This window comes from Pseudochaenichthys georgianus, chromosome 22, assembly GCF_902827115.2.
Source record: "Pseudochaenichthys georgianus chromosome 22, fPseGeo1.2, whole genome shotgun sequence".
Taxonomy (NCBI): Eukaryota; Metazoa; Chordata; class Actinopteri; order Perciformes; family Channichthyidae; genus Pseudochaenichthys; species Pseudochaenichthys georgianus.
In genome coordinates, this window is record NC_047524.1 from 12,202,475 (window position 1) to 12,216,943 (window position 14,469).

At 40.6% G+C, this 14,469-nt stretch overlaps 1 protein-coding gene across 1 annotated transcript; it reads left to right on the forward strand.

Annotated features, from left to right (window-relative positions):
* Positions 1-2,021: 2,021 nt before the first annotated feature.
* On the forward strand, positions 2,022-14,046 carry e2f2 (E2F transcription factor 2). The gene is made up of 7 exons (XM_034111496.1): positions 2,022-3,251; positions 8,536-8,635; positions 9,842-10,061; positions 10,522-10,683; positions 10,810-10,924; positions 11,022-11,220; positions 12,168-14,046. The coding sequence occupies exons 1-7, from the start codon at positions 2,976-2,978 to the stop codon at positions 12,431-12,433; spliced, it is 1,338 nt and encodes a 445-aa protein (XP_033967387.1). The 5' UTR covers positions 2,022-2,975; the 3' UTR covers positions 12,434-14,046.
* The last annotated feature ends 423 nt before the right edge of the window (positions 14,047-14,469 follow it).

A 14,469-nucleotide genomic window follows, 5' to 3' on the forward strand; every position in this document is an offset into this window, starting at 1 on the left:
CATCATTGTGTGACCGTAGTGTCATATTTGTCAGTCAGGTAATTTTACGTTTTAGCTCAAAATATCGTTTTGTTTTGCAGGCTTATGTGAGCCCAAGTTCTATAAAGAAGTCAAAAATGAAAGGCATTAAAACCACTAAAACCAAAACTAGACCTACCTAAACACTGTATCTACAAATCACATTTCAGACCACGTTATACTACAAAAAGGATCTAAATCTGAACAAAATATTAATCTGGACTATCAACAATGCAATGTTTCCAATGAGTTGTACTTCTGCATTTTGTAGTTCTATAGAAAAGAAAAGAAGGTGGAAATGATTGAAGTTGCACCAGGCCCGGACTGGCCTGAGGAATTTCTCTTTTTTTATGTATGTATTGTGAACGCAACGCTGCGCAAATGTGGGTCTGACTCTGCCTCACAGAGGGTGACTGGCTGTCTACATGATGTGGCCTGCCGACATGGCCACTTTCATACAGATCATACATACACTAATGCCCTCGATTGGTCTCTGTGTGTCATTCAAGCTCGGGAGGGTGTGTGTAATGTGGCGCGAGCGAGTGAGATAAAGCGCGCGCACCGGTTACTGTATTGTTGTTGTTGTTAGCATCTGGTGCTAGCTAGCTGCGCTAACGGATATAAGCAGTTTTTTCAAAAACAAGGTGGAGGAGAGTCCTCTCCTGTCAGACTGAGAGACTGATAACTACAGCTCAGGTGAGGTAAAGGACTCTGAGTGTTTAGATAGTTAACTTAGTCTAAGTTATCTCTGTGGGTCTCAAAGGGTTTGGACACCATTTATGTAAACACATATTTCCATTTGACGGGGGAGTGATTAGTAAAATATGCATGAATAATAAAAAATAAAATGTTAACTAGGAGAAAAAAGGTAAGATAAACTTGTTGAGAGCTAAAACTAGTCTTTGCTGCTTCCTCAAAGAGGAGCAGGAGGGAGACAGGTGAGGCTGGTTCAGGAGCACAGACACACTCGCAACTATAAATGAACCAAAAACAAATAAATAAACACGTTTCAAAGTTTTTTCATATTGGATATGGTATGTTATTGATTATGGCCATGATTTTATGATTATTTAAATGTATACAGTTCTGTTTCATATGGGTGTAGTCTCTTTATTTCCCCCTCAAAATGCACCAGTTGGATTCATTTAAGTCCAACATTTAAAAAAAATCTTACCGGGGGAGCATGCCGGACCCCCCTATAGGATTTGAGGTCCACTATCACTATGAGCAGCAACGCTGTAAAATTTGACAAATAAATACAGCAAAATGGCACAAAAAACTAGTAGTGGCCTGGCTGGGTGTATAATTCCCGGCCTGACTTATTGTCCCAGTCCGGCCCTGAGTAGCACTATATAGAATATGTCAATTCTGTCACAATTTCTTGTCTCTTACATCTTAAAGCTTGAATGTAATATGAAAAACATAGCAAATGTCTCCAATACCAGCCAATTAAGAATCAGGCCATCTAATCCAGTGTAAAAAGCAGACAACAGGGTAAACTGTTGGACTCACCGTTTAAAAAGATGGTAAAAAGTTATTTGTTACAATGTTGATTGAATAAAGCATAACTAGCTGAACTTGTATTAGAAATTTGTTTGAGTTCATGGTTTGAAATGTAATTCAAATCGAGGCATGACAAAAGGCCTTGCTGTGGATACGAGTCTGCTGCTTTGCATTGGCCAATGGGGGTCAAGTCATATGGCTTGGGTCTGATAGCTGCTGGTGGGGGAGGGGTTGTTTTCTTTCAATATCTCCTCTGAGCCAATAAGCAAGAGTGGTACTGAATGAATCCAATTACCATCTACACACTATCCACAGCAACACCTTCTAAAACACAGGCAACAATACACTTTCATCAAGTGAGTATATGGATTTCAATGTAAACAATTAAATAGCTCCTTTCTTACTATTTAAATCACCCACACAGATTATTTGTATATATAATGATGTATAATTTGTCATTTATTTCACTTAAGTTGAAACTGAAGAGTCTCCTCAGACAAACTAGTTCACTATTTGAAAATGCACTGTATCTTGTGGTCTACTTCTTATCTGAGGCTAAACCTAACCCACCCCTGATTAATACACTAAATATTAAAGACTGTGTGTTCTGTAACTAAAGTGAGGTATCAACAAAGTTACAAACATATTTTTTATATCAGTTTATATAGACTGGGTATATTCTTTTTCAAAATATGAAGTGTTCATTGTCTGCATCTCCCACTCCTGGTAATAAAGAACATTCTGTCCTGAAATGGTGCGACTGTCGCTTTAACATGACCCGCCACACCGGCGAACAACTGTTTTATGCAAATGTGACAAGCCGAACGTGCCGTGAGCCAATCAGAAGCGAGATCTAACCGCGGGAGATCTAAATTTCGCGGGACCAACTTTGGCGGTAAAAAAGCTGTTCTTCCCTAGTTCTTGTCCTGTTTGTATGGAGAGCGGAGCTCTGAGGTGGACGGACAGGAGTCAGAGACAGGGTCGTTTCCGCATCACAAGGACTCACAATAAATCGTAAATCTCAAGTTGGAACCTGATCTCTCTTAGACCTGGAAGCCTTCTTGTGCTGGACTTTAAAAAAACTGGATGTTTGAAGTAGATAATTTATTTAACAGGCAGTTTCTTTGTAACCTGTAGGGTAAGTTTCCTCTGCACTTTGTTACCGGACAAAGGATATTAACGACTAGCCTGCTGTATTTACTGAAGAATATTGTTGAAATATACGCTTTAATTATCTGTTCAACCCATGCAGTTTGCACTTAATTATCTGGGTTCTACTGTATAACATTACTGATTGACTCTTTTGTTATTATATTGGCAGGGTAGACGTATATGTTCATACAAAGCCTCTAGCAGCAGCTTGCTAATTACAGGAAACCAGTTAGCAGGGCATCGATCAGTGCGCTTAGCTTCCAGTTTGACCAATCCGGTTATATTTAGTTTACTTTAGGAAAATGATGCGGATGCCTAAAGGCGTCTCTCCGGCATCAGGTCGGCCGGTAGTGGGACTGCCTTGTCCTCAGCAGAAGATGAAGGTTTTGTCCACCGGAGGAGTGAAGACCGAATTCTTCAGCACCGGACTCTCCAGCCCACCGATGAGCACGGTACCAGCCGGTTATTTCACCCAGATCTGCAACACAGCCGTGGCCGAACAAAGAGCCAACAGCCTGTATTCAACCCCCCACGGACCAGAGGCTAAACCCATCAGATCATCCTCCGGGCGACTGCCGGTAAGGAATCAAACACACACTAAGCCTGCACTACAAACACACACTTTTCAATAACTGAATACGAAGTGTGTCCAGTACAGTGGGTTATGTGGGCGGAATCATTCTTGATTTCCGTTGGTATGTATGCAGCGTTTGGGGCACATTGAAATATGTTTTGACGTGATACGCCACAGAGGAGCCACTGTGAGTGCTGCTGGATGTGTGTGAATGGTGTGTGTCTTTTGCCCTGCCATGTTGGGCTGTGTGACATCTTTTCCCGCAGTCCAGCTGTAGCTAGACAAGAGCAGACGCTGTGTGTGTAAATCTGGGTTTGATGGTTTTGGTAAGGGAAGGGGAGGGGGGGGGGAGTTGATACTGTTTGGAGAGTGTTTGGGGCCCCTCGCTTGTGAAAAGGAAGGATGAGTGGCCTACACAGTAGCAGACAGCCTGTAGCTTTTATAGCATCACACAATGACCAGGCTGGTGGCAGACATTAATGTAAACACAGAATTTCACTGTTATATTAACCATTATGGGAACTTTAATTCATGTGTACTTTAACAAAAAAATGTCCAGAGCCATAAGTATCACTTGTATTTTTTTTGTGATGACAAATGACAGCTGCTCAAACAGCACCTGTCATGGAGGCACCACAGGACCGGTATAACCTGTTCACAACACTGTAGGAAAGAGGTAGAGGTTATAGGTCGCAACCCAACAACTGCTGTCATTCCTTGAGAGTTAAGTGAAAGGAGCTACTATGAAACATGGTGCCTTATTTTGTGAATTGTTAATGTAAATCAAATAAATGTGAGCACTGTTCCTGCAATGCATTGACATTATTGCTTCCCATTGCTGAATGATTATTTGAAAAGCTTTATGATCTGAGAGGATTGGATGGCACTCGTGTTAGTGCTCCACACCTGCTGTTGCTTGTTATATTTGGACTCTTGTTTGAGGCCAGGCAGCCTTGTAGTTAGAGAATCGCCGCATGGATAAAGGGGTTAGGGTTTAGACGAGTGTGTACAGACTCTCCAAATCTCATGTTAACCCCCTGCCCTCGGAGCCTGTATTCACTAATAGGCCCTTCAAGAGGATTAGGTGGACATAAGTAAAGTGAGGAATGGGCTACCACCTGGCTTATCATATGCAGAGGTAAACTACATTGCAAGTAAGCATTAATATTAAGTTGGTACATCATGTGAGAATTCAAATTTAATTTGGTTGACTGACATGGAAATGTATTACTCACAATTTAACCCAGCATTAAGACCATTTCATGCGACAGATGTTTTCCTTTTAACTGGCCCCGGCTAAAAAGAGTCAAGATGACATTGTGCTGATAGTAAGCCAGAGTGTTTTTTACTGATAATGGTGTTGTCCATTTTTGCTCAATTTAGATACACACATTAGATGTAGACATGTGTTTGGATTTGTTGTGGCTACAATAACTAAGACTTTTGAGTGTGTAATTTATTACAATATTACACATTGTTGCATGTGTTACAGGATATCAGTTTAGGTGGAAAGGAGTGATGCACTTTTGAAATTGCAGAGCAGGTTTCAAAAGCCCCAGAGACCCATAATTATGAAACTTCCTCCGCACATTTCAGTAAATGAGGCAAATGTTCAATTCTAGGGAGGGATATCACCTTAAAGTGTTATAAGAATATGTGATTATAAGTAGATGATGAAATAAAGTGTATCTTTCATGTGACAAGAATAACGTGTCCACTATTGCTTAAATACTTTGAGGTAGGCATTGTTTTTTTGGGGGGGGGGTTCTGAGTGCGTTCTTGTCTTTATTACCACAGGCTACAGCTGCAGTTTTTTAACGAGTCATGTCCCAAATAAAATGATATTTCTCTACTCCAAATTATTTGTATACAGAAGTTTGGTTGCACAGCCAAAAATACCACTGAAGTAATTCATTTATTTCAATTTATTGCAGAATTAGAAGATGGACGATAGTGTCCTCTTCATGTGTTTGCTGACACAGCAGCTTCATTGTTTGTTCAGTCATGCGTCTTGTGTTTACAGGAAGTGCTACTTCTTCATGTTCAGCTCACTTGCTTCAACTTTAAAAGCAATACAGTAACCGTCCTTTAGGTTTGTTTAACTGTGTAACAGGATGTTTGGCTAAACACCTAAACCTAAGTTCCTTTTAAGTTCAGACAATTTCCACTATATTTGTTTGTACTTAAACAAAACAACTCTTTATTACTCATGCATAATCACATGCTTGAACGCAAAGCTTACTTGTGGGGCATTTGTTTTGCGACACTGAGTAAAGTGAATGTTTTACTGAATAAAGTTTCAACTTTAGCTGCAGGGATGTCATCTTTACTCCTCAATGATTCTGACAGTAGTAGAAGGGATTGTCGTATGACTTTTAACCAGGGTGTGTAGACTGCTGATAATGTTGTGTCACTCTTGTTTCATTTTGGATTGATAGTGATGTAAATGTGTTATAGGATTCAGGCCTCCTTCCAAAGTCCAGGGATGCCCCTTCTCTCTATGACGGCTACTTTTGATCCTCAAAGCAACAAGTCCCATTTACCTCAGCCAAATGGCAGTAAAGCAACAAGATGCTTCTGCATAATGTCAACCAGAAACAATGTCCCTCTTATTCCCTGCTTATGCCACATGTGCGTGTTCCCAGATTTGCCCGGAATGTGTGCAATCTGCCAAGACTGCATACGCATTGATATCAGCTTTATGAATTACTCCTTTTCTCTCAAACTTCCCTCCACTGCTGCCTTGAATTACCTAGTTGTTCCAGAGTCGAGCCCCTATTGAGAATGATGACACTCTGGTGTGACATTGGCCACGTTTCCAACTGTATGCACTCAGCCAGAGTCTCTTAATGCTTTTCTGTGCCCCCTTATTCACCTTGGTTTACCCCGGCATAAGCATAATGTCCTCAATAGAGGCAGTTTTACATTTCAAAGCAGCCTGCAACCCCTCTCTCTATCCAATCCATTTTATTTCTATAACACATTTAAAAACAATATAGTTGAACAAAGTGCTGTCCATCAACAACTGTTTAAAAATATAGCATAAATACATGAAAAACAGACGGGACATGAAACCAATTTAAAACACTCTACCCTAAACCCAAATGGGCAGATCCACCCTTCTTTCACCTCTTGAGTCTTGTTGACAATGTCAGCAGCAATGCATCAGGCATTGTTTGTCTGCAGAGGAGTAGATATTTGTAGGCATACCATAACTTGCCCTTGGCTTCGATGGAATCCGATTCCCAAGCAGCCTGACAGACGAGGTTTGTTGGTTTGAAGAGAGGCCTTAACAGCAGACGTCCTTCATGTGACTGTGACTTTTTGTGTGAAACACTACTGTGGAGATTTCAACACAGCACCGTCAGCAATCAGCCGAAGAATGTACAGCAGACAGAAGTAGCCATGTGTTGTGCTTTGGGTGTAACTGGGCAGGATAGTCTTAGAGATTAAATGTGTGCTAACTATAAACATTGTAATGTACAAAATGTCCAGCTTTATGATATAAGTGATCACATTTAATCTTTCTGGCCGTTTTGCCTTTTTGCTGGCCTATAATTCGATAATCAAACAGATGACAGCCCGTCTTTCCACCACAATAAATGGTGTTTGCGTAATATGGTTGAGTCACCAGAGAAATCCCATATGCAAAAAAGGGAGCACCCAAGCCTATGCAGCTGCAGGGTGAAACCATGCCGTAGCTGTGAATTATTGACATACACGCCTGAAAAATGTAGACTGGTTGAACTAATGTCAAGGCTGATCTTTTTTCACAATATTATGCTGGGACAGAAGAAATTGTACAATCAAGTAAAACCAGAAAGATCTAATCACTGTTTTCACTACAGCTGTCCCTGCTTGTAGCCACTTCAACAAGTATCAAATTCCTCACTGTGAACCCTTTGGCAGCTACTGTCAGTAGTCTGGGCCACATGTAAAAAAACACGTACAAAAAATCCCATAAATAAATGCTAACAGCCACCATTTTGATGAGATAAGCTGGTCACTGCCCTGACCTGTGCGTTTCTCTGTCTTGAGTTACTGTATGCTTTAGGGATTTAAAGCTGGTCCACCAGCAGCACATTCGTGTGTTGCTCCAGATGTCTCCAGTCAACAGGTGGACATGTCAGGGGGCACGCTGGGACAATGGCAGCCTTCATTTGCCCCACACTCACACAGGCGCATCCACACGTGGTTAAGTCAATTCAGCACTTTATACGTCTCTGAGAGTCAGTTGTCTAAACCTATTAGCTAAAGCACTGCAGTGACAAAAAGGATTACTGTGGCCACGTCTTTGTGAAGAGACATGTAGGACAGGCAGCCATACAAAGCTGAAAGGTTAAGCGAGGACACAGTCATACATGACTCCTAACCAATGTAGCAAGTCACCCAGCAGCCTCGGTATCATCGGGCTTTAAATCCCACACCTAGTGAGCTCAGTCACCCGAGGGTTTTGTGTGGGTGCAGTGTGTGGCGAAGGGAATGAATGTAGATTGGCTTTCTTGTCAATCGTGTTGAAGTTGACAATTTACTGTCGAAAACTCAGCATTTTAGGGTGTTGCCACTTTGCACAACTTTTTAGTTTCTCAAACAGTTGGTAATTTCCCAATCCTGTGAGGGGGGGTGGCTTCATGCGACTTTCCCTTTTGTTACATTGGGCCATGAAGGTCATTGATAATAAATAATGGTCTCATGAAGATATTAAGTTTATATTGGCGTCCAAAGGTTGTGTACGTGCTTTAGGTTGAAGCTGCAGATCTTAGTGTATTATGTGTTAAAGTTTAGCAATCATCGGTTTGTGTGGAGAGACTGGGTGTTAAGCTGTAGGGCAAAGGGGATGTAGGCTGTCTCGGGGGGGGGGGAGGAGAGGTCATTGAATGAGTCCAGGATTTCCTCGCATTTTGTGGGCCATGGGTCGAGAGACGATCACCCCCTTTCTCTGTTCACCCCCAAAAACACCCACACCATCAGCCCTGCTTGAAGTGCTTGGGGAAAGTGTGACGGGTGTGCTTTGTTCCAGCACTTGAGGGCCGTTGGCACATTTACGACACTTTGCAACAACCCCCTATTTATCACTTTCCTTAGCATGGATGTGGACGTGCCCTACACACTTCTTTCTCATGATTTAACTTTTAACCTGTCTAGAAAGAAACATTGTTTCCACCAGACCATAGTCTAGGAAATAATTCAAAAGGTTGTTCATTATTACGACTACAAGAAGCACCCTCTTTGCTTTATATTTCATTTTTTTGTTTTTTACTAATGTTCATGAACTCTTTTCTTTCCAGGCTAAAAGGAAGCTGGATCTAGAGGACCCTCTCTACATGCCAGAGTTCCGAACACCAAAAGGCAAAGGCAGCATCTCAGCGAGGATACCAAGTCCGAGGAGTGAGTACACCACTAGACTCGGAGGATAGAGAGATGTGAAAGAGGTGGTGTAATGTTGTAGTTTTTGTGTGTAGATACTTGAACTTAACCCATGCTAGTATTGGCATCTGTGCCGATAAATTGTGCTTTTATTTAACGATTTTAGTGTACAGCACAAAAAAGGGAAATGCAGTTCATAAAGGGATATTTTTCTTCTCGGAAATAAAGAGGCACATTAAACAGGAAAATGAAAATTAAAAAAAATAAACAGGAAGTTGTAAGCGTAGTGGAATATGGTCAATGGTAAAGTTATATTAAAGGTGGGGTAGGTAAGTTTGAGAAACCGGCTCGAGATCGCTAGAATTTGAAAATACACAACCGGAGAAAATCTGCCACTTCCTTACAGAGCCCCTCCTCCAACACACACGAACGCGCACATGACCAATGAGGGCACGAGATAAGTTTGTGCCCCGATGGAAGGCTGACAGACAGGTAGGCCATCCAATCCGTTTAGCCGGCTTCTACAGATGACATTTTTGTATGGATTTTTTGTCAAAGCACTTAAGATATTAATTGCTATCAGGATGTTAAGAGCATTCCATGGAATATAACAAAAAGTGTATCTCGAGCCAGTTTCTGAAACTTACCTACCCCACCTTTAAGTCCCATTACATTATAAAGAAAAGCAATTTTAAAAGAACAATAAAATACTAGAATAAGTTCAAACAGATAAGCCCAGGAAGTGGTTTAATTACAGTGCTTTACGATGGGACAGGTCCAAAGGGAATACAAAGTAATGGCTTGTTTCAAGATTACACTTTTGCTCACAGATCATGGTCATGATGGGTAAAAAGGGCCAGCTCAGAACAATCCTACAGAAGCAACCTTTAATGAGTTTGTCGGTTCCAAATATAATGTGGATATTTGGAACATGTGCTTTTGAAGACATGTGTTTTTAGGCAATAGAGATGTATCTCTGTGTGGTGTGAAGACTGTTAACGATCAATGAATAGGATCATAAACACAGATAGTGCTACATTGGTCACGTTCACACAGGTAATCAACACAATGACACTCGTATGAAGTTTTCACCTTGAGTATCTTTATTTTATTAGACCTGGCAGCAAGGACAAAACCTAGCTGTGTTAGAGATGTTTAGCATTTTCCTACCAATACTTTTAAAATTAAAATGACTTAATGTACCTTTGTCTGTTTCTCTGTTCTTAGCTCCAAAGTCTCCAGGTGAGCGGACACGGTACGATACCTCCTTGGGCCTGCTGACAAAGAAGTTTGTGGGTCTGATCGCAGAGTCTCCTGATGGAGTTTTAGATCTGAACTGGGCCACGGAGGTCCTGGAGGTCCAGAAGAGACGCATCTATGACATCACCAACGTACTGGAGGGAGTCCAACTCATCAGAAAGAAGTCAAAGAACAACATCCAGTGGCTGTAAGTACCAATACAGTATGAGACATTTGATATCGATAGAGGCATTAGTTTTAACAGGAGATAAAGGTTTTCAGGAAAAAGTTTCATATACTTTGATACAACCAGTTTATGTAGGGCCCTTTATTCTAACTGGTGATCAGGGGGTTTGTCGTGGGCATTAAAGACAATAAAAATGAGGAATGCATAACTACTATCATTTAAATGCCATTATCTGAGCAGTGACCAACAGAGTCCAAAGATAATGTTCAAAAGGTTGTTTAAAAGCTGCTGTGTGTTGCAATAATATTGTATTTATCTGCCCCCTAGTGGCTGTTAGGGGGCATTGTACTCAAAAACATCCACTGAACCATTACTGTCTATTACTGTGTCATTGTTATAGAGTTTTTAATTAAATATTTTGTACCGCATTCAGATTGTCAAACTATATTTTCAATCATGTGTATTCTTTGTGTTCTCGTAGGGTTGGAGATGTATTTGAGGGTGGTGCAAGTGGAGGAGAGAAGGCCTGCGCCCTGCGGAAAGAGCTTGGAGACCTGGAGAGGGTAGAAAGGTCTCTGGATGAGCTGATCCACTCCAGCACCGCACAGCTCAAACAACTCACAGAATATGAAGACAATAAAAGATATCCTTTACAACCGGTAGTGATTGTTTGTGTTTCGTGGTTCTCTGTTGGTCTTATGGGTATGGTTACACATATAATTGTCTAGTTGATTCTGCTGTTGTTAATATCCTTGACCACACACTTTACGTTGGGCTATGTGACATATCAAGATATCCGCTCCATCGGGACCCTCCGAGATCAGACAGTCATCGCCGTCAAGGCCCCCGCTGACACCAAACTGGAGGTGCCAGACACGGCAGGGGTAAGACAACGTAGTCATCACATAATAAAAACTCCAGAGTACTTGCAGCGAAACATCTATATGTATGTTTAATATTATTTTCTCCTTCTCATTACAGCAGGGCTCATTACAGATATATTTAAAGAGTAAGAATGGACCCATTGAAGTCTACCTGTGTCCAGAGGAGGGTCTTGAAGATGCTAGCCCAGTAAAAAGCGCTATCACCCCTAAAAAGGAGTTCCCTCAGCCCCTCTGCCATCCACCAGCAACCCCAATGGCTCCACCGTGCTACAGCATCAAAGAGGAGCCGTCTGAATGTAAGCTGGGCTTTCTGTGGGGTCATGTGCAGTACTGTTAGATTCTCACTTTAATTCCACAGTGTTATAGGAATGCTATGATAAACTTTTAAAGGATGTTTTAATATAAGTAGTGTTACAAGTGAGCTTTAGGTACCTTTTTAAACAATCATTTTTTATGCTAAGCTAACACCGGCTGGCTCAAGCTTAATTCTCAAGCAAGTGTATAAAGATATTATTATATCCCAAAACCTCAAACTACTTCTTTAAGATAATGTATCAATTAAAGACATTAGTGCAGATTAAAGTGCCATACTAGTAAATATGTAATTAAAATAAATCCAATACTAAAATTAAAGAACATTTCAAACAATGAATACTTGTGTAGAAAAGAACATTAATAAACATTATACATTTCTAAAAAGAAATACTTAAAGGTGGGGTAGGTCATTTTGGAGAAACCAGCTCGAGTGCGCTAGAATTTGAAAATACCCAGCCGGAAGAAATCTGCCACTTCCTTACAGAGCCCCTCCTCCAACACACACGAACGCGCACATGACCAATGAGGGCACGAGATAAGTTTGTGCACAGATGGAAGGCTGACAGGCAGGTAGGCCATCCAGTTATTTTAGCCGGGCCGACTAAAATAATTGGTTGTACTTTTTACAGTTCTACGGCTTCCACAGATGACATTTTTTAATGGATTTTTTTGTCAAAGCACTTAAGATATTCATTGCTATCGGGATGTTAAGAGCATTCCATGGAATATAACAAAAAGTGTATCTCGAGCCGGTTTCTCAAACTTACCTACCCCACCTTTAATACATGAACATAAAGCTATACAACTCATGGATAAAGTTAAAAACAAAACGTGTTGAAAGATGAAAAACGAAATGTATTTAAATTACAAAAATAAGACATGTCAGGCTACAAATATTAACCTTTGTTCTCTCTGTTTTTAATCCCAGGCAACATTTCCACAGCTGCTTCCTGTGCTGCAGCCTCCACCGCCGCCCTGCTGGATGTGGAGCGTCTGCTGGGTCTGCCCCCCAGCCTGATGCAGATGACAGAAGACCAGCTTCCTTGCACCTCTTTTGCCCCCGACCCCAACACCCCCTTTGTCAGTTTCTCTCCCCCGTTGGACCACGACGATTACCTCTGGAGCCTGGAGGATAGCGAGGGAGTGTCAGACTTCTTCGACACCTACGATCTCGGAGAACTTTTGAAGAGCTGAGGTGGAGATGAAGGAGGGTGGAGGTAATCTGCGGGGATTAAAGGGGAATATTTAATGAAATGCCTTCACGAGGTAGTACATATTACACTATGAAGCCATAACTCTTTGCTTTTACCATGCCTGTTTTGATGTCAATGAACCCAAAGGAGGAGTTACCCCCTTTTGATTATTTTATTAAATTCTGTATATATTTTTGTAAAATTAAATATCAGACTGTGAGGTCTGGTGAGGTTTAGATTGACATGGATGTGTAATCTCCAACCATTAGGAAACACTGTTTTTAAAAGCAACTTGAACGAACATAGGAGTTATTATGCATTTCACATCCCCAGCGACAAAATCTGATGCGTCTCATCAGGCGGTGTTTACAGTGACAACTCAGGAATTTTTTGTTTATTTTTGTTTCCAAAGTCTTAAGGTTTTGTGCCACTCTTTGGCCTGTAGGGGGCAGCCTTGTATAATGTCAGCTTTAACTGCCATGCAGCTTTACATGATTCAATCACTGGATGAGAGAGAGCTAAAGCCACCAAGAGCCATCTATTAATCTTGCTGTGAATAATACCAGTTTTTGTAGGTGCATAAACAATATCTGATTTTGAGCTTGTGTTGCTTTGTCAGATCAGGTTCTCTTTCTTCGCCTTACGCTTTATTCCTGGCCTCGTACCTGTTTGGTGCTGCATTGTGTGCCAAAATGTGAAATGGTAATGATGATAATGGGTTCTTTGTGACCACATACAATCTCTGCCTGATCTAGAAGGCTACACTCACTCATGTTGGTATGGCAGCTTTCTTTCAAATCCAGGTTCTCCTCTATAAATGCGAATTTGCTGATTTTAATAGAAGTTTGTAGATTTAGTAGTGTGACACTACTATTGTATTTCTGAGGCAATACCCCCAAATAAGTCAAATTCTGTGTTGCAGGTGTGATAGAAGGGGGTGTTAATTTATGTAATTAAGGTTTAATTAGAGTAGCTATTTGCTTTTGCTGTTGTTCAGAAATAGATGAAGTCTGCTTACTGTCTAGCAGCAACATAAATAAGAAATAATTATTGTCTTAGCTGTTTAAATTTCACGCCCATAATTGCTTTAATGCATGCTGGTGCAACCATTTTAAATTTCAAAGCCATGCACGTGATGTCAGAGCAGTTGTGTCTTTTATCTGTTTACATTTATTTTTTCGCAGCGTTCTAGACATTCGGAAATTTGAATTTCATGCAGATATAATTGTGGCTTTCCCTCTAAACTTCAGAGATAAGCTAATTGTCCTGTCCTAACAAAACTTGAAACGTGTGTGTGTGTGTTTGTGTGTGTGTATATTTGACAGTTTGGGAAATGGGTCTCATGGTGTGTTTGTGAGTTTTATGATGTAGATTAGTTCATGTGAATTCAGAATTTGTAGTTATGTTTTTCAATGAGCATTATTTTTTCTGGTATTTGTACATAATTTGTTTTGTATTTATACCTGCATCTTTGAAAGTTGATACTTGCCTTTTTTTATTTTTACAGAAGGCAAAACTGTTTTTGTATGACATGCGGCACTTAATATTTTGTAATATTGTGTGGTCTGTTTGAAATGATTAAATAAACACTGAAGCCATTGTTTACATTTGGAATTGAGCTCCATGACTCACTTTTTATGTCATCAACGTGTAATTCCCTTACACAATTTGAACATTTGTTTAAAAAAATTCAGGGTAAACATTTATAATATTTATGCATCATTGCTTTTCATTTGTTTTCTTCAAGCCTATACAAGATGTATCTTAATAGGACCTGACTAGCACATGGGATTTCTTCATCAATACTGGAGTAGGTACCCAGAGGTTCAACTCAAAATAGTCTACTATTAATAATAGAGTGTTCTCTGTCTAAAACCAGCTAGGGCAACTGAGGATATCGACTTAATAGGAAGTGACATTCCCAGAGGAGAGAGAATAGGTCGACATGAAGAGCTACAATGACACTGAATGGGCTTTAAACACAATCGGACAGGTTGACAAAAAACACCCATCATTCTTAGTGAGTTGGTTGCTTTG